Source organism: Leucopleurus acutus (genome assembly GCF_964270905.1).
Source record: "Leucopleurus acutus genome assembly, chromosome: 3".
NCBI classification, from domain to species: Eukaryota; Metazoa; Chordata; class Mammalia; order Artiodactyla; family Delphinidae; genus Leucopleurus; species Leucopleurus acutus.
In genome coordinates, this window is record NC_139145.1 from 26,096,775 (window position 1) to 26,119,300 (window position 22,526).

At 44.5% G+C, this 22,526-nt stretch overlaps 1 protein-coding gene across 3 annotated transcripts in view; it reads right to left on the reverse strand.

The window, feature by feature from the left end:
- Positions 1 to 10,439: 10,439 nt before the first annotated feature.
- SFXN1 (sideroflexin 1) overlaps positions 10,440 to 22,526 on the reverse strand; it is a 47,947-nt gene continuing 35,860 nt past the window's right edge. Inside the window, exons 9-12 of one of the 3 annotated variants that reach the window (XM_082836272.1) lie at positions 17,544 to 17,616; positions 16,590 to 16,639; positions 16,132 to 16,179; positions 10,440 to 12,610 (exon numbers count right to left, since the gene is read on the reverse strand). In XM_082836272.1, the coding sequence (XP_082692398.1) occupies positions 12,548 to 12,610; positions 16,132 to 16,179; positions 16,590 to 16,639; positions 17,544 to 17,616 (234 nt within the window). In that variant the 3' untranslated portion in view covers positions 10,440 to 12,547. Of the gene's footprint in view, positions 12,611 to 16,131; positions 16,180 to 16,589; positions 16,640 to 17,543; positions 17,617 to 20,877; positions 21,991 to 22,526 lie in introns of those variants that run through there. The other 2 variants (XM_082836270.1, XM_082836271.1) reach the window with 2 other exon arrangements.

Here is a 22,526-nt window from a genome sequence, read left to right on the forward strand (position 1 = left end):
CTCCCTCCCTCCCTCCCTTCCTTCTTTCCTTCCTTCCCTCCTTCCCTCCTTCCCTCCCTTCCCTCCTTCCCTCCCTGCCTCCCTCCCTCCCTCCCTCCCTTCCTTTCCTCCCTCCCTTCCTTCCTCCCTCCCTCCCTTCCTTCCCTCCCTCCCTCCCTCCCTTCCCTCCTTCCTTCCTACCTTCCCTCCCTCCCTCCCTCCTTCCTTCCTTCCCACCTTCCTTCTTTTTTTGTGAGTCTGCTTCTTTTCTGTTGTATTCACTAGTTTGTTGTATTTTTTAGATTCCACATATAAGTGAGATCTTACAGTATTTGTCTTTCTCTGCCTGATTTATTTCACTTGCACAATACCCTCCAAGTCCATCCATGTTGCTGCAAATGGCAAAATTTCATTCTTTTTTATGGCTGAGTAGTATTCTATTGTAGTATACACCACATCCTCCTTATCCATTCACTTGTTGATGGGCACTTAGGTTGCTTCCATATCTTGGCAATTGTAAATAATGCTGCTATGAACAGTGTGGTGCATGTATCTTTTTGAATTAGAGTTTTTGTTTATTCTGGATATATGCCCAGGAGTGGAACTGCTGGGTCATACGGTAGTTCTATTTTTAGTTGTTTGAGAACCCTCCATGCTGTTTTCCACATTGGCTGCACCAATTTACATTCCCACCAACAGTGTAGGTTGGAGGTGCATTTCTGATGCAAGGGGTCAGCCAACCCTGTTCTTGCTCTAACCTACAGCATCTCCCGAGTTTGGGTCTTTGGCCTTTGAGGGTTGCCAACCATGGGGAGACCGAGGCAGATCCTCCTCCACTCTGTGTGCACCGAGCGCTCTCCTTCCCACATTCTGACTCACGTCTCCAAGGTGGGACTTCTGATGCAACTTTACCAAGGAGAAGCCTTTCATTTCAGCTCTTGCTAAGGAATTTATGACCAGATTACCAGTAAACGTCATTTCCTAATTGGTCAAATTCCAAGAAGGGAAGTGTATTTTTAAAAATCTGGAGTTAAGGGCTTCCCTGGTGGCGCAGTGGTTGAGAGTCCGCCTGCCGATGCAGGGGACACGGGTTCGTGCCCCGGTCCGGGAAGATCCCACATGCCGCGGAGCGGCTAGGCCCGTGAGCCATGGCCGCTGAGCCTGCGCGTCTGGAGCCTGTGCTCCGCAACGGGAGAGGCCACATCAGTGAGAGGCCTGCGTACCATCAAAAAAATAAATAAATAAAAAATAAAAAATCTGGAGTTAATGAGAGTCTGGAAAACATCCAGGTGAGAGGGCGGAGCAATGAGAATGCTGGAAAGCTGCTCGGCATCCTCCCTTTGGGAGGGATGCAGACACCATCTCCAAGTCCAAGCCTGGCTCCTCCTCCCATTGGCTTTGGCCCCCGAGAGGAGCCACATAATCTTTCCACTCCTCGGTTTCCTCATCTATAAAAGGGGGATGATATCATTTCCTACAGCCGAGGATTCCTGTGGGGAATAAATGGCAGTGCACGGAGAACATCAGTGCCTGAGGTGTGCTAAAGGCTCGGTAAAAATTAGCAGAGCCACGAGGTTAATGGGCATAACGCCCATGAAAGATAAAGGGGGAAGAGGCAGGGAAAGCTTCAGACGGTGGCGCAGCTCTGAAGTTCAGCCAAGGCAGCATCAAGTTCTAGAGCAAAGGTTGTTTTTAGAAGAATCTGCATTGGACAGAAATAGCCAGACCTGAGTACCCATGACCCTCTCCTCCATCCCTCTGCTCTTTTTTTTTTTTTAAAATAAATTTATTTATTTTATTATTTTTTACTTTATTTTTTTTTGGCTGAGTTGGGTCTTCATTGCTGCATGCAGGCTTTCCCTAGTTGCGGGAGCAGAGGCTACCCTTCGTTGCAGTGTGTGGGCTTCTCACTGTGGTGGCTTCTCTTGTTGTGGATCACGGGCTCTAGGTGCGTGGGCTTCAGTAGTTGTGGCATGTGGGCTCAGTAGTTGTGGCTCACGGGCACTAGAGTGCAGGCTCAGTAGTGGCGCACGGGCTTAGTTGCTCCGTGGCATGTGGGATCTTCCCAGACCAGGGCTCGAACCCGTGTCCCCTGTATTGGCAGGTAGATTCTTAACCACTGCGCCACCAGGGAAGTCCCAATCCCTCTGCTCTTAAACTGTGCCTCCCAGCTTTGGGGAATGAGACAGTGGTCCAACACTGAGCCAAATACGTAACGTCTGCTCTCTTAGCAGCCGAAGACCCAGAAGGACCCAGAAGCAATCACATGTCATGTCTTGAGGTCATGTCTGTCCTTGTGTCTGGGGGAGAGGAACCCAGGAAGGAATCTTCTTTTGAATGCATGAGAAGCTTGTGCTTTAGAAGTCAGCCAAGGTGTGTGTGTGGGCTTGACTTTTTTGTTAGTTAGTTAATTAATTAATGTATTTAGCAGCCATTTATTGAGTGTCACCTATGTGCCAGGCACCTGGAAATTCTCTCAGAGGAAAAAGACACCTACTTGGACCCAAATATGAACAAAGAGGCAAGGCCAAGCTTCCTCTCAGAGAGTAATTTAGAATTATCTAGGTCAGGGCCCTAAAGCACTACTTTAGAGAGCACAGACTAAGACATTTCAACTGAAAAATGCTCAAAGATTAAAGTTATTTTATTTTTTTCTAGTTATGAAATAGTTACTCATGTCGAAACATTTAGAAAGCACAAAAAAGTATAAAACAGAAATAAATATCAGTCTCACTTCAATATTAATATTTTGGTGTTCTTGTTGGTTTTACCCTGGTCTCAAGAGGGGCCATTTTAACTGGGCTTTGAAGGATGAGTAGGAGTTCACCAGGCATATCAAAGATAGGAAAGCTTTCCAGGAAGAGGAAATGGCATGTGCACAGGCCTGGAGATGTGAAAGTACATGGACATGGTTTGCAAAAGCCAACGGGAAAAGGACAGGAGGGCCAGAGAGAGGATATTCATTTGCATAGTCTGGCAGGGAGGAAGTCATGGAGGCTCTCACATGTCAGACTGAGGAGCCAGGACTTTGTCAAATGGCTTCAGGGGAGGGTGTGCCTGCTCAGGCAAATGTGGAGGATGGGCTAAAAGAGGGAAGCCTGGCAGCAGGAGCCAGTGGAGGCTCTGGTCCAAGTAGGGGAGACAGTGGTCCAAAAGAGAATGGTAACAGTGGAGGTTCAAAAGATCTACCCCAAGGGATGAGAAGTAAATTTTTAAAAAGTGACCTTTAGATATTTAGTTCTTACAAAGACAACTATATCCTATCCTGGGGAGGGTGTGGGCCCTGTTGCTAGAGTGAAATACCTTTTTGGAGGACAGTCCATTTACTCCTTGGGTGGTTTGGGGCAAGGGTTTCAACCTCTCTAGGCCTCAATTTATTGTGTGAAAAGTGAGGCTAATAAGAGAATTTATCTTATAGAGTTGATGAGAGGCTCAAATGGGATAGTGAATAAATTGCGCTTATCAGACCTGGCACATCAAAATAAAGGCTAAATACAGTTAGCTTTCATCATCATCAACAAAATTTTAAATGCTCACATCCTAGGACCTAACTAATCTCCCTTCTAGGAACCTCTCTTAAAGAAACAACAGCGTAAGAATATAAAGCTTTGCACAAGGATATTCACAACAGAAATTTTTTTGTAGTAGCAAAATTGTGGAAATAACAGAAATGCCCGTCAATAGAGGAATGAATTATAGGAATTCACGTTTCAGAATTCTATGAAGCTCTTAACAAGAATGAGGAAGATCTATAAATATTACCTAAAAAATAAAACATTTGATGGGGAAAAGTGAGATTGTAGTAGAATATGTATATTTCATTTGTATAAAGTCAAACCAAATACACTTACAGGTGAGCGCATACATATGCAGTGGCCAGATGAACGGAGATCAAAGTCCACAGCCGTTACCCCCGGAGAAGGTAGCCTTGGGGTTGAGATTAGGAAAGGAGAAGGAAGCCATCTCTTTATACACTTCTGCGTCATCTTAGTTTATTCTTATGAGCGTGTATTATTTTGGTGGGGCTTCTTAGGTCAGAGAGGTTGAGGCAGAAAAGAAGGCTGAAGAAGGAGGAGTGTGAGGTGGAGCCTGACGGAGCCTGGATGGGAAAGGAGGCAGGAAGCAGCCGCGCGCCCAGAAGAGAGCACCAGAAGCTTCATCTTTCACATTGCAAACTCCACTCACACTGGAATCCTTCCAGAGCCACATTGTCCAGAACTAACAAGCCACTGCGGTCCTGGGCACATCTGTTGTTTGCCTCTGGCGATGTTCCAGAATTCTTCTCCCAGGCCTGTGGGAATGGAGCCTTGGTTGTGCTTACCCTGGGGTCAGAGGCTGGCTCGACACTACCCCCCGCCCCCCCCACCCGCGATGGATGGCAGGCTAAGGGGAGGGTCTGGGCAGGACACATAGGCCGAGGGCGTTCTGCCTACCTCTGCCACGTGTGAGCTGGCTATCTCTGGCAAGTCCCTGAAATGCTGCAGTTTCAGGTGTGAAGTGGGAGCAACTAGAGTCGCAGTTACTTGACAGGGTGTTGTGAGAGTAAATGAGGCTGCGATAGGGTAAAATAATTGCTCAGTGCCTGTTAGCCATCGCTGTCTGTAATGGAGGCTCGACAGTGGTCGAGTGCAAATAAATGATAACACAGGTCCACACTCCTAGTGTCCACACTCCTGGTTCACTGCGGGACGTCCCGTCCCCACCACGGCAGAGCACTAACCACTGCCCCCGCTCCCCAGCACCTCCAAAGCCGTGGAATCACTTTAACGTACTCTTCGATCTCGAGAACAACAGTTCTCAACCCTGGCTGCACTTAGAACCTGAGCCCTGGGGAGCCTAAAATGCCGATTCCCAGGCCACCTCCGAATATTGGGATGTGATTGGTTTGGATGGGACCTGAGCAATGAGACTTGTGAAAGGCTCTTCAGGTGATTCTGGAGTGAAGCCAAGGGGGGAGAAACCCTACCCTACACCCAAACGGGGTGCCTTCTTAATGCCCAGCATCAAGGATGGGGGCTGCCCATTGCTGCCTCTTTGTGTCCCCTCCCCCAAACCCTGTCTTCCCGGCTCTCAACTCCCAGACTTGAGAGTGCTGTCTACACCTGGTCCAGGCAGCTTTTCTGTCCAGCCTTCTCTCCCTCTCTCCATTATTTTTATTGTCAGCCTCTACTTGGGAGCCCTTTGCTTTGTTTTCTTTTGTTTCCCCATTGTCCAGATTTTGCCTTGCAAAGGAGCCCTGGGAAGCTGGAGGTGCACTGCAGAAGTAGAATCCAGTCCCAGCTTCTCTTTCGGTGACAGTATCCTTTTCCTCCTCGTCGGGTCATCCTCACTAGATTTGCCGATGTGACTCACCCCGCCCAGTGAGAAGGCTGTTGGAAGAAAACTTTCTGCTTCTTTCCTATGTCAGCCGTCCAGCGGGTAAGCCACCCGGCTGCACCTGAGGCCGCTCCCCTGGGGAACAGGGTTCCCAGCAACCCCACTCCTAGTTCTGGACCGAAATTATTATTCAGGGTTTGTATCAGGAGGTGGCATCCTTTGGAATTTCAATAGCATCGTCATCTTCGTCTCTGTTTTTAGCTTTGCGTTATTAAAAACCTTGTTCTCTCCTGCTACCATCTTTCTTGGAGATTGCACATGATTAAAATACATTTTCATCATAAATGAGAATACGAGGAAAGAACTTGTTCTTGATTGCAATCACACATGATGAATCGATTTCCTGGCCCCTGGAAACGTCACACTTGCCAAACCGACACTGTGACATGCTGGAAATGGCCTGCTTGTCTGTCTTTTCCATTTGGAAAAGGAAAAGGAAAGTCACGACTTCAGGTTCTCCATTTACCCATTTTAAGCTTCACAGCAAGACTGTAATGTAGGCTTTATTGTCTCCATTTTACAGATGAGTACACTGAGGATCGGAGAGGGGAACTGGCTGGTCCCATATGACAAAAACAGCAAGTGACAGAGTTAGGATCTGATTGTTGTTCCTCCCCGGGACAAAAGCCTCCAGAAGGAGTCCCTGCTTTCAGGATGAAGCCCGCACTCCTTCCCTGGGCACTGAAGGGCCCTCACGACCCTGAGATCCTGGTGGCATCTTCCCCAAAGTTCCCTCCTTTGCACACACCATTCAGCCACACTCTCCCTGGTTTCCAGATCTTTCCATGGAAAGGGAAGCCCATTCCGGTACGGAGAAGCCCTGGTTTTCTTCTTGCCCCTTTTCTCCTCCCAGTGAGAAATTTCTACTCCTCTTCCCGGTATCAGTTGAGATGCCACTCTTTAAATCCCTGATTCCCAGCTCCCTTTCCCTGAGCCAGCTTCAGGTGTGATTGGCCTGTGTCGCAGCACTGATGGCCCCGAGGGCAGGGGCTGGGTCTGGTCTACAATTGTTCTGTGTTCCGCACTGCCCCCCTCCTACCGGGAGTCAGGTGCCCTGTACAATAAGCCCCATTCCTAATTGTTGGCATCTTTCCAGCTTCCTGAAGCTGGAGAGATCATGTCCTCCTGGCTTCCTGCACCATCTTCCCGACCTGGCCTTGGAAATCCAGAGATGCACGTTCGAGGGCCGCAGTCTGTTGCCTTGCGCCACCTGCCGGCAGCTCTGGGGATCGGTGGGCTCCAGCCGCGCGATGTTGTAGGCAATGCTGCTCCCTGGCGGCGTCTCTCGGCGCTGCGGATCTCTCCGGGCCTGGAGCTCCAAAACCACAGGTTCAGGCCTGTCTATAAGGTAGATACTGTTTCCATCACTTCCAGGAGAGAGATGGAATCAAGGGGAGGGTCAATGATTGGCTCGGTAATCCCAGGGCTTGGGAGCTGAGAGGCTGGGGGTCACTCAGCGGCCTGAACTTGACGTGTTTCTGATTTTAGAACCAATACAGGTACATTCCAGAAAATCTGAGAAACAGAAAGCTGTAAAGAAAATAAAGATTACCTGTAAATCCAGAGATACCAACTGTTAACCATTGTGGTATATATTCCTCTAATATGTCTTTTTATATATATCAGTGCATATATTATTATAAAATTGGGACTATAACCTACAGGGTTGTTTTTTTTTTAAGTAGCATTTAATATGTCCTGAGTTCAGAAACAGAAGTAAATCTGTAAAACTAGAAAAGCATAAAGGAGAAAATTTTAAAATCACTTAAAATCCCACCATCCAGAGATAGCCTTTCTTCCCAAATTAGCTTATATTTGTGACAATCAACTGTTATTTATCCTTCTATCTTGCAAAAATCCAATTCAGAAATTAAAAAATTCTTTTTCCCAAGTGAAAATTTGTTCTTATACTTGGGATTACCCACAATAGTGTACACTTTTTTTTCCTACCTGGCAGTTTCTCACCATCTTCTGGAAATATTCTCCAACCTCCCCCTTCCTTCACTTCCCCCGACCATTCCATTCATATGGTTCCCTCCCAGGAGTAGACAGGTCTCCTGTGAACCCGAGTGTATCCATCTGTGGGATTAATTCTTAGACGTGAAATTGCTTTAAGGAGGGTACGTGCTTTTATAAGTTTTGAGAGATACACCCAAACTGTCTTGCAGGAACACTGCAGCAATTTGGATGTCTACCAGCAGTCATGAGAGTGCCTGTTTCCCTGTAGGATCACCAACAGTGTTGTCAAACTTCTGGCCCCGGGGATCGCATAAATTTAGCTACAATGCGTTGAGTGTACCCTGTGCCAGGCTAAGTGCTGTCCATTTATTAATTCTCATTGAATCCTCCCAATAACCCAATGACGGAAGTGGCATTAACATCATTTTACAGATGAGGAAACAGGTTTAGAGAGATTAGCCTGCCTCAGTTCATAGAACGGAGCTGAACACGACTCTAGCATTCATCCTAACAACCACCCAGTGGTTCTCAAGTTTGAATGGACTGTGTCAGAGTCACTCAGAGGGCTTGTTAGAAGTTGGCCGGGTCCCACCTTCGAGTTTTTGATTCACTACGAGAGGGCCTGAGAACATGCATTTCTAGTTCCCAGTGATGCTGATGCTGCTGGACCGGGGACCACACTTTGAAAACCATTGTTCCTATTACTCTAATAGGGGACCCTATCTGGAAATGACCTTGCTGATCTGCCTGTGACCTTGGTTGGGTCCTTATTGGAATTCCGTATGTTCCATAAACCTTTTGTTTGTGGGGGTGTGTGTGTGGGAACGTGAATACATCTTTTATAATCCTTTGAATCCCCCAAGTTAGGTTGGTGGTAAGTGATTTCACTTCTTCAAGACTGTTTCCCCACTTTTTAAATGGAGATGATGCTCAGAGGAAATGTTGGGGGTATTACAAGGAGTAATGTATGCAGAAATAAAAACACGTTGAAGATTGTAAAATGCTGTACCGAAGCTAGTTCTAATTATTCCTATTGATGGAGAAGCTGTGAAGTACAGCGGAAGACACTGGAGTCTGACAGGTCTGGACTGAGATAGCAGTTGGGCCACCGCATGACAGACAAATCAGCCCACATCTCTGAGCCTCAAATTCCTTCTCTTTAAAACTGGGCATATCGTGGTCTCCTTGAGGGCTCAACAAGCCCCTATGTGTATTGTCCCAAGTGCTCCTTCGTCTCCAAAAGCTACAGGGGCAGTGGTGTCCTCCGTGACGGTTGGGCTGGCTCCAGAACAATGGGTACAATTGGATGCTCATTTTGCCTCTCGGTTCCCAAGGATAACATTCATGGCCAGCTCTGGTCCCAGAAACCCTCAGATTCCCTGTTCTTTCCACATCTTGGTGATGACCTCTCCGTGACGCCAAGTGGCTTCCTTTCCACAACTGGAAATCGGAAATGTGAAGACCCTTCTTCAGATTCCCAGAAAGAGCCCAGGATGAACCCGATGACCATATGGGGACCCTTCGCTGGTGCCAGTTGTTCTAGGTGATGGAGCTACGGCCGTGGACAAAACGGAAATCCCTGCCCTCGTAAGCTTGTTGACCCTATGTCCCTAAGAATGTCAACATTGAAGCTGGAAGCCTCCTTGGAATCTGGTGAGGGGTAAATACGCAAATTCACAGAGTATTAGAAGTTGATCTGAAACTGACCCAGTGAAGCTCGGGTCCCTGGGAGCGTCGGAGATGTGGCACAGCCAGAACTTCTCCAGCTGCGATGCATACGGGGATCTCAGGGCTCCTGTTATCTGGCAGATGCTGGCTCAGCAGGTCTGGGCTGGGGCCCAAGAACTTGCATTTCTAACAAAATTGGATGTTGCTGGGCTATGGACCATACTTTGAATATCTAGAGTTTGATACTTTCTAACATCACTAACAGATGTAACCTGATCTTTCTTTGGCTTTTAGTGAAATTCTGAATACACAAGAATACACCAATTTGAAAAACGAATGTTATTGGACTGTTCCAGTCATTTACACTTTTGGACAGGGCTGTAGATTCAGGTGTCAGACCTTGGCTGCCACTATAGTTTTCAAGCGACCAGGAGCAGCCTTGAACTTGTACTACTTGAAGCCCCAGCCTTCTCATCTGTGAGCAGAGACTTTCCTACCTCTGTCTCATTTAGGCAAAACCTTAACTGTTGGATGTTTTAAAAGGATGGATTCAAGTGTCTCCCCGTGGCCACTTTAATCTGCTACTTTTAGTGAAGTTGTGGGTTATCTCTGGGGAAGTCGCCAAGATTCTGAAATCTTACCAGTAGATTGATATACTGGCATTTTGAATGCACGTCCAGCATCTGTAGACAATTGGCAATCATCCACTGAATGGTTACTCTGTGCCAGGCACTACGTCAACCGCTGTGCTGGAATTATCTTGTTTACAACGACTCTATGAGGTAGATTCAATTATTCTCTCCAAACGATCTAAACTAATAAAACTGAAGGTCACAGAGAATGTCACCAGCCCAGATATGTTTATTTTAAAAGTGGGTACAACCAAGATTGTACTGGCTCTGACTCCTAGGCCCAAGCTCTTGAATATATTTCAATAATTTAAGTGATAAACAGAGGTCCTGTAGCAACACAGAGCAGAGACGTGACCACGGTGGGTAAAATGCTCAGTTCTTTTTTACGTCTCTTAATAAGGCACTCCCCAATCCTGGGCTAAATTTAGATTTTCTCTGTGAACTATGGTAAACGCTAGTTCCACATCAGAATCTGACAAACAATATAAAAGCAAATTGACCTGACCACATGTGTAAGGGTGTCAGTCATCAGGGTCTAAGGCAGAATCTCATTCCCCCTGTGTCATAATGAACGTACCTGGAATTACGCTGTGTGGGGCTGCCAGGGGGTGGGGGTGGGAGCCTCTATGGTGTTCAAGAAGGTGGAAAACTGGTAGCCAGGACTAGAAATATATTTCCTGCTAAAGGCATAATACAAAAATATCTCTTCATCAGGAGTTACTGATGGTACCCAGATATTAAGTTAGAATGAAAGGTACCATTGAGTATAACATCAAAACTGCATCATCCTTTACATACAAATAAAAGAGAGAATTTTTTTTCATTCTGAGTTTATTTAACATTTCATCCAGTTGAACTGAAATAATACATCGACTCCAACACTGGCCAGACACTGTGCTAATACTGAAAAAAAGCTGCCAGTCGTTTAATACTTACAGTCATAATTCTTTATATCATGTTGCTAGAAATATTAATAACTATTTACCTTTACAAGCATATTGCACTTCATGTGAACTTTTCTCCAGAAGAGGTATTCCTAAGAGATCAGCAAAGATCGCCAATCTTGGTTCATTTTGTTCCTTTTTATAAACCATGATTCAACTATACAATTCATAGTTCTCTATAAAAGCATCAAGAGTCAGAAGCTTCAACAGATGATGTTTAAAAAGACACATCTCCAGGCTCATTATCCCTTTTGTAATGATCCTTTGGCCATCTCATCCTGGTGTGTATTAAAATTTTGGTCAGTTTGTCAATCTTCCAACCAGGCACTCATTAATTTTTCAACAAAGGTTAAGATTTGGACATGGAGCTGCCACCTGACTGGGGGTAAGCATTCTGAGATTAGCTGGGGCGAGTGGGGTAGGCCTCAAGGGCTTTAGTTTCTTGTTAAAAGTGCCCTTTAAGCACCTCGTGGAGCTCTGCCTTGAATTTCCTGCTTTTACCCATTTTTAAAGAGAAGCATCTATGGCCACAAAAGACATCCAAGGCCAGAATGTCACGGGGAAGCTCTTTTGCTTCAAATGGCTTAAGACAGGAAATCTAAATGAGAATATTCCGGCAGTACACAAAGGAAGGCTCAGAGTGGCCCAAAACCTTCAGGTCCATTCATCGTTTCAGAGAAAAGAGAAACACAGACACGAGGCACACCATTTTTTCTTTATGAGGAAATTCAGTCTGGTCACAGTGTCAGGAAAAATTTGCCCAAACTAGTTTCTACATTTTTTTCCCACTTTTAAGTCTCTGAATTACAGATCGAATCGAGTGGTCTATACTCAGTGAAATGACCACCTCACGTATGCCTTTGAACCTCTACAGAATTGAAACATAATCTATTAACATTAAATATATTATATGTGAAGATACTACAGATGATGTAAACAGTGGTCCATGGGTTCATTATTTTCAAACAGAGTGGAATGTAATATACAACATTCAAGTAAAATTCATTGAGTCATTGATTCACATACACATTATTTCCGTATCTTTCTGAACGCCAAAGAGATCTACGAGGATGACAAGAAAAGACATGTAGGCAGAGGGAACTGTTCTCTCGCTTCTAAAAAAAAAAAAAAATCAAACACGCCAGATTCAACCCAGTCATACAGCGTTGGTTTCGAATATACTTCCAAAATTTGACATTTGTGCATTTCCGTTATTTGATTAGTTGATTTAAATGATTGAATATAAAGTCAACAAGTGCAAGGTAAGATTGATATCTTCATAAGAATGTAAAATAGAATAAATTTCAAACTCAACCGAAGAAATCCACCAGCAATACGAAAGCATACAGCTGTTGACAGCAGGGACCTTTCACAATTGTCTATCACTCTGACTTCCGGGAGGTGTATGAAGGAGCTTTTATCCTACAAATGCAAAGAACTCATCATCTACTTCGGGTCACCTCCAGCCCGAACTGGGCAGGAAAGTAAACTGTCCTTAATATTTACGAGTCATTTTCTTTTACAGTTTAGCTTCAGAGCTTTTGTGGTTTCTCAACTCACTACTGAGCTCTCCTTGATTTGAAACAAGAGTAGGATAAAAATTCAGTATTTTAAACAGATTTCCTTTTCATTGACTGACAGTCAATATACTGAACATCTACTCTATACCTAGCGGTGCTTTTGAAAACTCTGGGTGAGGGTTGGGATATTGTCTTTGAAAAAAGTGACTATGAAAGCTACAGGAAGGGTGTTTCTGTAAATTATACCATGATTCAAATGTAAGGGGAGGCCACCCCAGGCGCTGTGCTATAAGTAGCAGCTTGACTCTAAAACGCTAATGTGGATCGTTAAAAGGTATCTGTCACCTGTCGACCAGAACCAGGATATTCCTTACCAACTTGGCTACACCACACTTGTGGTTGGTAGGATCCTCTGAAGATGTTTCTTTCCCTACTTTATAATCCCTTGTTAAAGTACACGCGCCGTATTTCAGGATGGGTCTCTCGGATCCTGGCTTGCAGCTCGGCCTCCAAGCTTGTCACAGACATGGAACTGGGAGAAGGGAGAAACGACAGACAGGGTCATTCCACGGGCGGAGGTGGGAATTAGAACCTGGAGAGAGGAGAGAGAGGAGCCCCACCCACCCCCCGTGGCTGGGACAACAGAGTCCTGTTTGAAAAATGCTTCACGTGCCCAGAAAACGAGTATCCTGTTCCTCTCAGAAAACTGTCACTAAATATCAAAGAAAGGCACCATCAAAACCCAACACTGAGATACGCTTTTTACCTCTCATCTTATTAAAAGCCTTAAAAACCACTTTTGCCAGCAAGGAGGTATGGTGATGACACTCTTAGACCCTGATGGTATTGGAAAACAACCTGTGGTCACGCCACTTCCCAAGGAAAACAACATAAATGTTCACCGTTAATTAAAAAAAGATATATGCACTCAGTGGAATTTTTTAGCACTACAAATTCACTTGCGTTAATCTGCTTTTGTCCATTGTATAGTAAAACATACTTATTCTAAAACTTTCAGAAAATACTAAAATGTATGAGAAAAAACATCTCTTGTTGACCACTGTTAGTGCTTGCTTTATACATTTAAAAATGTACTTGAATGTTTTATATGTGCATATGTATTAAGGATGAAGAAAAACTGTCCAGAAAAACTGTGGACATTTTGTTATTGAAAGCAACTCATTTGCCCCTTTCCTGTTTGCCCATTTCTGTTCCCCTCTAATCTTAAAAGAACCTAATGACAGGGATGAGATCACTAGGCGATTAGCCTAACTCCTGACTTGTGCTGTCCTGAATGCACACCATGCCTTGTCTAACCTGTTGATTCTTTTCCTAGATAAAAAGAAGAATGAAGAAGTAAGCAGTTAAAAAAATGACTAGTTCTCTACCTGCAACGAATCTCCCTAAGCAATCCCACAGGCAGATCATGTGGGCAAGATAACATGTGAAGAGAGTCAGCCAGTCTGCACTCAACGCAACGGAGAATGATGCAGAATCCAACCTCCTGCCTCGATGATTCGCTGAGATTCTTCCCCCTCCATTTTTTTTCCCTTTAAAAACTGTCATGGCTGAGCAGAATCATCAGAGCTGGTCTCTGGACACAAGTCCACCATCTCCCCAGACCGCCAGCTTTTCTGATTAAAGCACCTTTCCTTTCTACTGACACTTGCCTCTTGAATTATTGGCTTCTGAGCGGCAAGCAGCCGAACCTGGGTCTGGTAACACTATATAATTAGTCTTTTAAAAAGATTTGTTCTTTAATATAGTTGAGATGTGGTAAACTACGAGGTCAAAAAGGTAGGAGGCCTCTTGCCTTCCAAGATGGCCCACAATCTGTCTATGGAGTGTGTATCTCCCTGAATCAATCTTCTTTCACTTTACTACGTCTTGCTCTTGAATTCTTGCCTGCACACAGCCAAGAACCCACACTTGGCGGCCATCCCAGGGACTCAGACATGACTTGGGATGTGACCATCCTCTCGCACCCCACTCTCTTTCCTGCAACATCTTTTCTGGCACCCAATGCGGGGCCTCCAAGGCCATGATCTCGATCCGCCTATTGGGCTGTGGCTCCCCTCTGAAGGGTGGCTGGGACTTACCCTGAGCCATGTAGATTCAAGTAGCCCGTTAAGGGGCAGCTGACGTCGCCTGCAGGATCTGGCAGAGACCAGTTCTCTGGCCGTGAAGAAGCGCACTGAGGCCAAGACTTTCCCCCTCAGTCTTTCTCATTCTCCTATTGCTCTATCTCTTTGGACTTGAAAAGATCCACCCAGACGACCACCGAACATCCAAATGAAGACTGCGCGGCAAGTAACTGACAAGTTGGTTGGGTCTAAAGAACTTCCGCCAGGGGGCTTTCCTGGTGGCGCAGTGGTTGAGAGTCTGCCTGCCGATGCAGGGGACACGGGCTCGAGCCCTGGTCTGGGAGGATCCCACATGCCGCGGAGCAACTAGGCCCGTGAGCCACAACTACTGAGCCTGCGCGTCTGGAGCCTGTGCTCCGCAACAGGAGAGGCCGCGATAGTGAGAGGCCCGCGTACCGCGATGAAGAGTGGCCCCCGCTTGCTGCAACTAGAGAAAGCCCTCGCAGAGAAACGAAGACCCAGCACAGCCAAAAATAAAAAAATAAAATAAATTAAAAAAAAAAGATAGGATATAGATTTATAAACATATGCAAAAAAGAGAAAAACTATTAATATATAAAAAAACTAGAAAAAAAAACACAATGGCTATTTTTTTTCCATATAGTGGGAGCTTGGGTAATTTTAAAATCATGTTGCTGATGATAATGATAATGGGTATGACTTAGTACTCAGTTTCGGGGTCCGACGTTATGCGTTTTAACCCTTATAAAAACCTGGCAAGTCAGGGATTATCCTAATTTTCCAGATAAGGAAACTGGAGGTGTCACTGAGATTTGAAGTCAGATCTTTCTCGACCCAAATGCCATGTTCCTAAGTCACCAAGCGCAAGGTCAAGGGCTGAACACACATTCCAATGCGATATGCTAATGAAATAAACATGTCTTACCTTAAGCCCTGAGATGCTGGGGTTTGTACAATTAAATAGGTATGAGTGCTCCTCCTTAGGAAATTCATCTGTATTGGGCTTCAACAGAGGTTCTGAAGGTCCCGCCCTCTTCAAGGGGGGCTTAGCTATAGGCATCAAGGTGATAAAAGTTCCCCCTCCTTGAAATTTAAATCCCCAACTGAGAACAGTGGGGGTCAAAGGCAGAAGTGAAAGACTGGATAAAAGATGGATTTTTCTATCAGGTAGAGGGACCTGATGAAGTTAGTTCTAGAACAGAATACCTCATCCCAAACCCACTGTGAAAGCCTAGGGCATTAAAGGCCATATGTTTGGGGCCTGCTGGCCCACGAAGGATATTACAAGGGCAGGAGTCTGGTAACACAAACCACAGCAAAACAACAAAATGCTGCTCCTCTGTGCCTTGATGTTAGAATAGAAAAAAGTTGAAGCCTTAGATTTATGGGATGCTGATTTAAGGCCTGTCAATACAGTTCTTACATCAAAGGCAGGATTCAAGGGCAGCTTGTGATGAAAGACACGTGCACAATCAAGCTTTTAAGGCAAAAAAAGAAAAAAAAAAGAAAAAAAGAAAAAAAAACCCTAAGTAGGAAGAAGGGAAGCAAATATACCAACCACCAAAGCTAAGTGCATATAACTGCTGTCCCTGGGGGTGGAACTTAAATTCGAATATATCTGCATTATAGACGCATTTGCCAATGGATTGGACATCAAGCCATATTTACATTCTTATAAGAGCAAATTGGCACCAGAGTTAACCTGAGTCTTACACAAGAATAAAGAATTTTCAAATGTAACAGTAGCAGGTAGAAAAGAGCTGGGCAAAGAGAATTTTGATATGAGACAGACACGCATTTCATTTCTGCCTCTTATCTCTTCCTTTTAGAGGCTTGGCTTCATTATCTTTTTGAGACTCAACTTTCCTACTAGTGAAATGGACCTGTGTCTTCAACTGGTTTTTAGGATTAAAACGCATGATCACTCTGAAGAATAACAAATACATACCTTTTCTGAGGAAACAGAGCACAGCACAGAGGTGTAGCAAATACCAAACTTAAAAAAAAAGGAAAAAAATCAGAGCATTTTTGAAATGGTCGACTTTTCAGATTCTTTTTTATTATTTTACTTTGATGACAATCCCCTTTCTTTCTTTCGAGTATTATGCTGCCTCACAAAAATATGTCCTGTTCGTATAATTTTACTACCAAGGACTGCCAAAATAATTTTTTTTTTAAATCAAAGAGATAAAAGGAGTTTAAAAAAGAATCACACAAATAGCCCCAAATGTTGTAGGTTTCTCTAAAGACAGCTTACGTCTAGCTAATGACTGGGACCATAAGTTCCAGATGTTCTGGGATGGTCTCATTTTCAAAACGTGTGTCCCATATTATCCCTCACATTTCATATGCTGTATATTTATCTTAAAAAAAAGAAATTAATGACATCAAAGTAATTCTACTCACCAGAAGCCAACTAATCCAACTTGAATAGGCGCGCTCATCCATGGGAACCTCTGTGTTGAGAAATAAATTATTTTGAGTACTTTTTATACAGGCTCTTAGAAACAATTTCTTCTGCTGGTTAACTGGGACAGGAACCTCGCCACATTACAAGATCCAGCTGGAATGCGATTAGTGAAACGCAGGGATAACACTGTAACAGCGCTACAGTTAGTCCTGACTTCCCTCTTCGATCTGCTCATGAATGCACAGGCAAAGATTAAGCGGCTTCTCATTTTTCTCCCTTGCACATATAATCTGAGAGATGCCTGGCTATATGGGAGCTGGAGAAATGGTTATCACTTAGCTATAATTTCTCTCCTGGCTGTGGGTCTGTAGAGCGTGGTTCCAAGGCTGGAAGACAAACAAAATTGCAATCAAATCTCTGCCCTACCAGTTCATCCCCACTGTGGGAAAAGGGCATGGTCTCCAACCTTTGGTTCCTTCTCTGTAAAATGAGGATCACGACAGCTTCCTAAGAGCGTGTGAGTGAAGATATGCCAGATAACATTCATAAAGCACCTAGCACCGTCCCGGAACGTAGCAGAAACCCAACAAGTATCCCCCCTCCTCCTCTGCACCTTTCCTTTCTTGGTTTTAGTTGCTGTCGGTATGGCTAAAACTATTGCTGGCATGACAAATTTTTGCCTGTTACTTTTTTGTTAATGGAAACGAATGAGTTGGTTGGTCTTTTAGAGAATAAGTGCTGTTAGATTTTTAGTGTTCAAAAGGGAGTTTTAAAAAAGCATAATATGCAATATAAAGAGCAACGAAATATATAGATTATATCAATAAGGCCACTGAAAGAGCTGCAACCAAGTTGTGAACTGGCTGTAATGAAATCAGCCAACTTAGTTAAGTGTCAACACAAGCTGTTAAAAGATCATGACCCCAAGGAGGCTTGTGTGACAGGCATACCCTGGTCCCCGAGCAGACTCCTCTGGCGAAGAGGTACATCACATGGGTGAACGTGAAGGGAGAGAGGCGTGGACTGGAGAGGAAGGGAGAGATGTCATCAAGCAGAGACAGACCATGGAGCTCGCACAGAGGGGCCCCACCCCTCCAAGGAAAGCAGGAAAAGGAAATATTGTATCTGGGGCAACTGGCTCTGTCTGATGATGAAGGATTTTCATAAGGAGATGGTAAATCCTCTTCCTAGCACTTCCCAGATGTGTGTCATCTGTGCAGGTACACAGACTTGGTGATGGGAAGGCAAGCTAAGCCCTGAATGAGACCTTGAGGGAAGATGAACCCATGAGAGCCCATCCTCAGGTCAAGTGGACTCTTGAACAGCTGTGTGTAATCTCAACAATGGATGTGTACAAACCAAAGGCTGATGGCGGCTTGTGCAGAGGGTTTTGTTGGAAAGGCTCTCGGTAACGACAAGGATCCTGGAGAATTCTGATCTCTCCCATGAAACCCAACCTGGATGTCATCCCTCCTCCCGACTCCTTCCCAGCATCCCATCCTGCCTCCTTCATCCCTACTTCTTTTTTTTTTTTTTGCGGTACGCGGGTCTCTCACTGTTGTGGTCTCTCCCGTTGCGGAGCACAGGCTCCGGACGCGCAGGCTCAGCGGCCATGGCTCAGGAGCCCAGCCACTCCGCGGCATGTGGGATCTTCCCGGACCAGGGCATGAACCCGCGTCCCCTGAATCGGCAGGCGGACTCTCAACCACTGCGCCACCAGGGAAGCCCATCCCTACTTCTTAAACAGAAATTAGTCTGAGATTAAATAAGTGAGCTGAGGATGTTTGGTTTTCCCCTAGATAATCACAGAACTCCGTGAGGGAGGGACACACCTTATTTAGCACAGAATTGTGCAAACAGAGGATATTTTAAATGAAAAGTTTAAATGAATTAAAGACAGTAATCACAAGTTTAAAAGATATGTATTCAATGAAGTAAAAGCTCAAAAAGTTGATATGAGTAAATTCTTTCTCCTCCCAATGATTTTTCCTCCAACAGCTTTATGAAATATAATAAATTGCACATACTTACTGTGTATGATAAAAGTTCTGACATAAGTATTCAGCTGTGAAGCCATCACCACAATCAAAATAATTAACACAGCCATCATCCTTCATGTTTTCCTTGTTCCTCGTGCCCTTGGCAATTCCACCATCTTCCCTAAACCCTGTACCCATTCCCTGGCAACCTCTGATCTACTTTCTGTCATTATATACTAGGTTATAATTTCTAGGATTTTCTATACAGTATCTACTTTTTTGTGTAATTGTTTTGAGATTCATTCATGCTCTTGTATGTATCCATAGTTCAGGACTTCTTATTGCTGGGTTAGGTATTCCACTGCATGGAATGTATTGCTTTGATACTCCATTCATTCTCCTGTTGAGGAACATTTGGATTGTTTCCAGTTTTGGGCTATTACAAATAAAGCTGCTTTGAACATCTGTCTTTTATGGACATATGTTTTCATTTCTTCTAGGTCAATACCTAGGAGTGAAATGGCTGGGTCACATGGTAAGCATAGGTTTAACTTTTTAAGAAACTGCCAAACTCTTCTCCAAAGTGGTTGTATCATTTTACATTCCCACCAGCAGGGGATGAGAGTTTCAGGTCCTCCACAGCCTTGTCAACACTTGTTATGGTCAGTCTTTTTGATTTTAGCCATTCCAATAGGCGTTTAACGGTAGCTAATGTGGTTTTAAACTTGAATTTCCCCAATGACTAAAGATACTGAGCATCTTTACATGTGATATTATTTTATATCTATATATACTTGGTGAAATGTCTGTTCAAACCTTTTGCCCTTTTTTTAAAAAAAAAAAAACTGGTGGGATAGGGAGGGTGGGAGGGAGGGAAATGCAAGAGGGAAGAGATATGGGAACCTATGTATATGTATAACTGATTCACTTTGTTATAAAGCAGAAACTAACACACCATTGTAAAGCAATTATAATCCAATAAAAAAATGCAAAAAAAAAAAAAACAAGTGCGTTGTTTTCTTTAAAAATTATTGAGGACTCTTTATATATTCTGGATACAAGTCCTTTATCAGACACATACTTTGCATAAATTTTCTCCCAGTCTGTTTCTTGTCTTTTCAATCTCTTTACAGTTTTCAAAAAACAGAACTTTAACCTTTTGTTGAAGCCCAATTTGTCAATTTTTTCTTTTATGGACTGTGCTTTTGGTGTTATGTCTAAGAAATCTTTGCCCAAGTCTAGATCTCAAAGATGTTCTGCTATATTTTCTTCTAGAAGTTTGACAATTGTAGATTTTTCCATTTAGATTCCATGAACTATTGGGAGTTGATTTTTATATATGGTACAGTCAGTTCCCTACACATGGCCCACATCCCAGGCCACCTGACCATCTACAAGTCTCCCGACAAGCCATGCTCTGTGTCTTCTCTGAGCTTCTGCAAAGCAGATGTCCCTGGCCAGTTGTCTTCAAGCCTCTGCCCACCTAGGGCAGTTGGGGGCGAAACCTCTTCTATGCTCCCTCTGTGCCTCATGCTGTACTCACCGTGTATTGGAACCATTTGCCCTGTGCCTCTCCCCACCCCCATGCTATATGGTCCCTGAGAGCAGGGCCCAAGCCCTATTTCTCTGATGCTAGGACCTAGCACATTGCTTGGCATGCAACAGGCAGTCAACAAAGGGCTGCTGAATAAAATAAATGAATGAACAAATAAATGCTACATTCACACTCCATTAGCAGACAATCCTGAAAATCTACTGAGTAGACAGAGCCGTGCACTTTTATTAAAGAAAATATAAATGAACTAGAACTTAAGGAACGAGCAGCTCTTATCTGACCCAGACCATATCAACTTTATTCCCAATGAAAGTGCCAGCAAAGTAGAGAGACCACAGGAGCTATTCTTCAAGAACACTGTTGGGAAAAGCACCAGATTTTAAGCAGTGAACTTTTTGGTTTACTGCAAAGATTTCTGTGAGTCACCTGCCCACAGCTGATGCTTTTTGCCAGCGCTCCATTTGGGAAAAGATAAAGCGTGGGGGGGGAAGGATGAGTCATGCCGAAGGCTCCCCAAGCTCACCGTTTAAAAAAGCCAAGAACATTCAATTCATTTCATGTTTGCAGAGGAGTCTGGTCATATTCAAGGTAAAAGCCCAGATAAGTACATCCTTGCAGAGAGGCACATCTGGCCGCTGGAGCTGCGGGAACAATCAGAGGGCTAACCGACCCAGGCAGATGCCACCCACATGGACATGAACGGCCGAGGAAATGACCTCTAAGCCTTTGTAAAAGGGCTCAGAAAAGCCTGCCCTTCCAAATAGCATGTGAAAGTGCTTTGCAGATGGAAACATATGGATAGGAAGATAAGCTGCTCTGCCTATGCTTTTGTAATGGCCATAGGTATCAGTGAAGTCCTACAGTCCTCGCTACATGGGCAAAATGCAATATTTTGGTGTAACAGCAACCCTGAACATGGGAGTGGGATGTTATGTCTGAAGAGCTCAACGTTTAGCCATTGCTTTTTCAAAGCATCATCCTCCACAGAAGTCCGAACGAGTTCAGCTGCAGCCAGACCCTTTGTAGCGAGCGAGGTGCTCGGACTGACCCATGAGCTATTCTGACCTCCTCCCCCAACCCTGCCCCATGGCTTCTGATGCCAGCGGCCCCTTCCGGTTCCACGTGAGGCCCTTCAGTAGTGGAGTGGGGCGGGCAGAGGGGAATCGAGGTGGCACACCTCTATATGATTATTGAAGGGTACGGTACCAAGCAAAGCTGAAAACCACAAACAAAAACAAGGGAGGAAAACACAATATTTATTCATGTATTGCTGTGAAAAGCCTAGGGCAGAGTGGCAACAGTGGCTAACCGCTGGTATCATTTGCTGGTCGCTTCATGGAAGAAAATGCCAGGCTGTATCTACAGCAATTTCTGTCTGTCCCAGCAAGAAAATGATACAATATGCCCAGCTATGTCTCCTGCCCAGTGTTTGTCACCAAGATATGAGAGTAACCGTGGCAACTTTTCCAACAATGCCGAGATCCCAGGAGTTCAAAGGCAGTTGGGAGAGTAAAGGACCAAGTTCATTTCACATGTCTTCCCCAGTGACCTAACTCTTTAGCATGAATGTAGGTTCGAATGCAGACTTTCCTACGGAATTTCTGGAATCCCACGCCATGATCAGCTCACATGTAAGCAGCCACGTGTGCTCAGTATCCAGAGCCTGGAGTGAGACTCCGGGGAATAATGTCCCACCAGCAGCGGCAGCTGGCAAGATTAGGAGTCTCCACTCCAGAGCCGGGCTGCTGACACACCTCTGCTAACTGGGTGACGTTTGAGAGGCAGAGAGAAGGGGATGGGAAAGCTTCAATGGTGGGGACACACTGTCACTGAAGGTGGCCTCCCAACTGTTCTCACAGTCACCTGCAAATTCACGACAATCATATATTATTGATGGAATGACCCACACTTGCAAAAGTTCACTTTTATGCCAGACAAACTAACATGATGAGATGACAATTTCCAAGCCTTGTTATCTACCCAGAAATCTGGTCTTGCTTTAAAAACCTGATTTTGCTTAAATTCCATGGGAGGGGGAAGTTGGGTTTATTAAACATGGTTTTTGATTCTCCATTGTTCCCAAAGTTGGCATGCCAATACCTGAAGAAATTAACAAGCAGGCAAATCCAAAGGTTGCCTGGGTCAACATATGCCCTTACAGAAAGACTATAATCCTAATGACTTATCAGATCAAGAGCCAGCAGAGAAGAACCCAGGGCATCAATTCCACGTCTGCAAAGTTATGGATCCACTGGATGGGTCACTTCCTATTAGCATCCTGGAGGATGATGTTGATGGCCCCCTTTCTAAGTTCATTTGATAGGTTTTCTCCCTCAAAGCCTAAATTAAGTCCCATAAGGAAAGCAGGGATGGATAGAGGAAGGAGCATTAATTTTCTT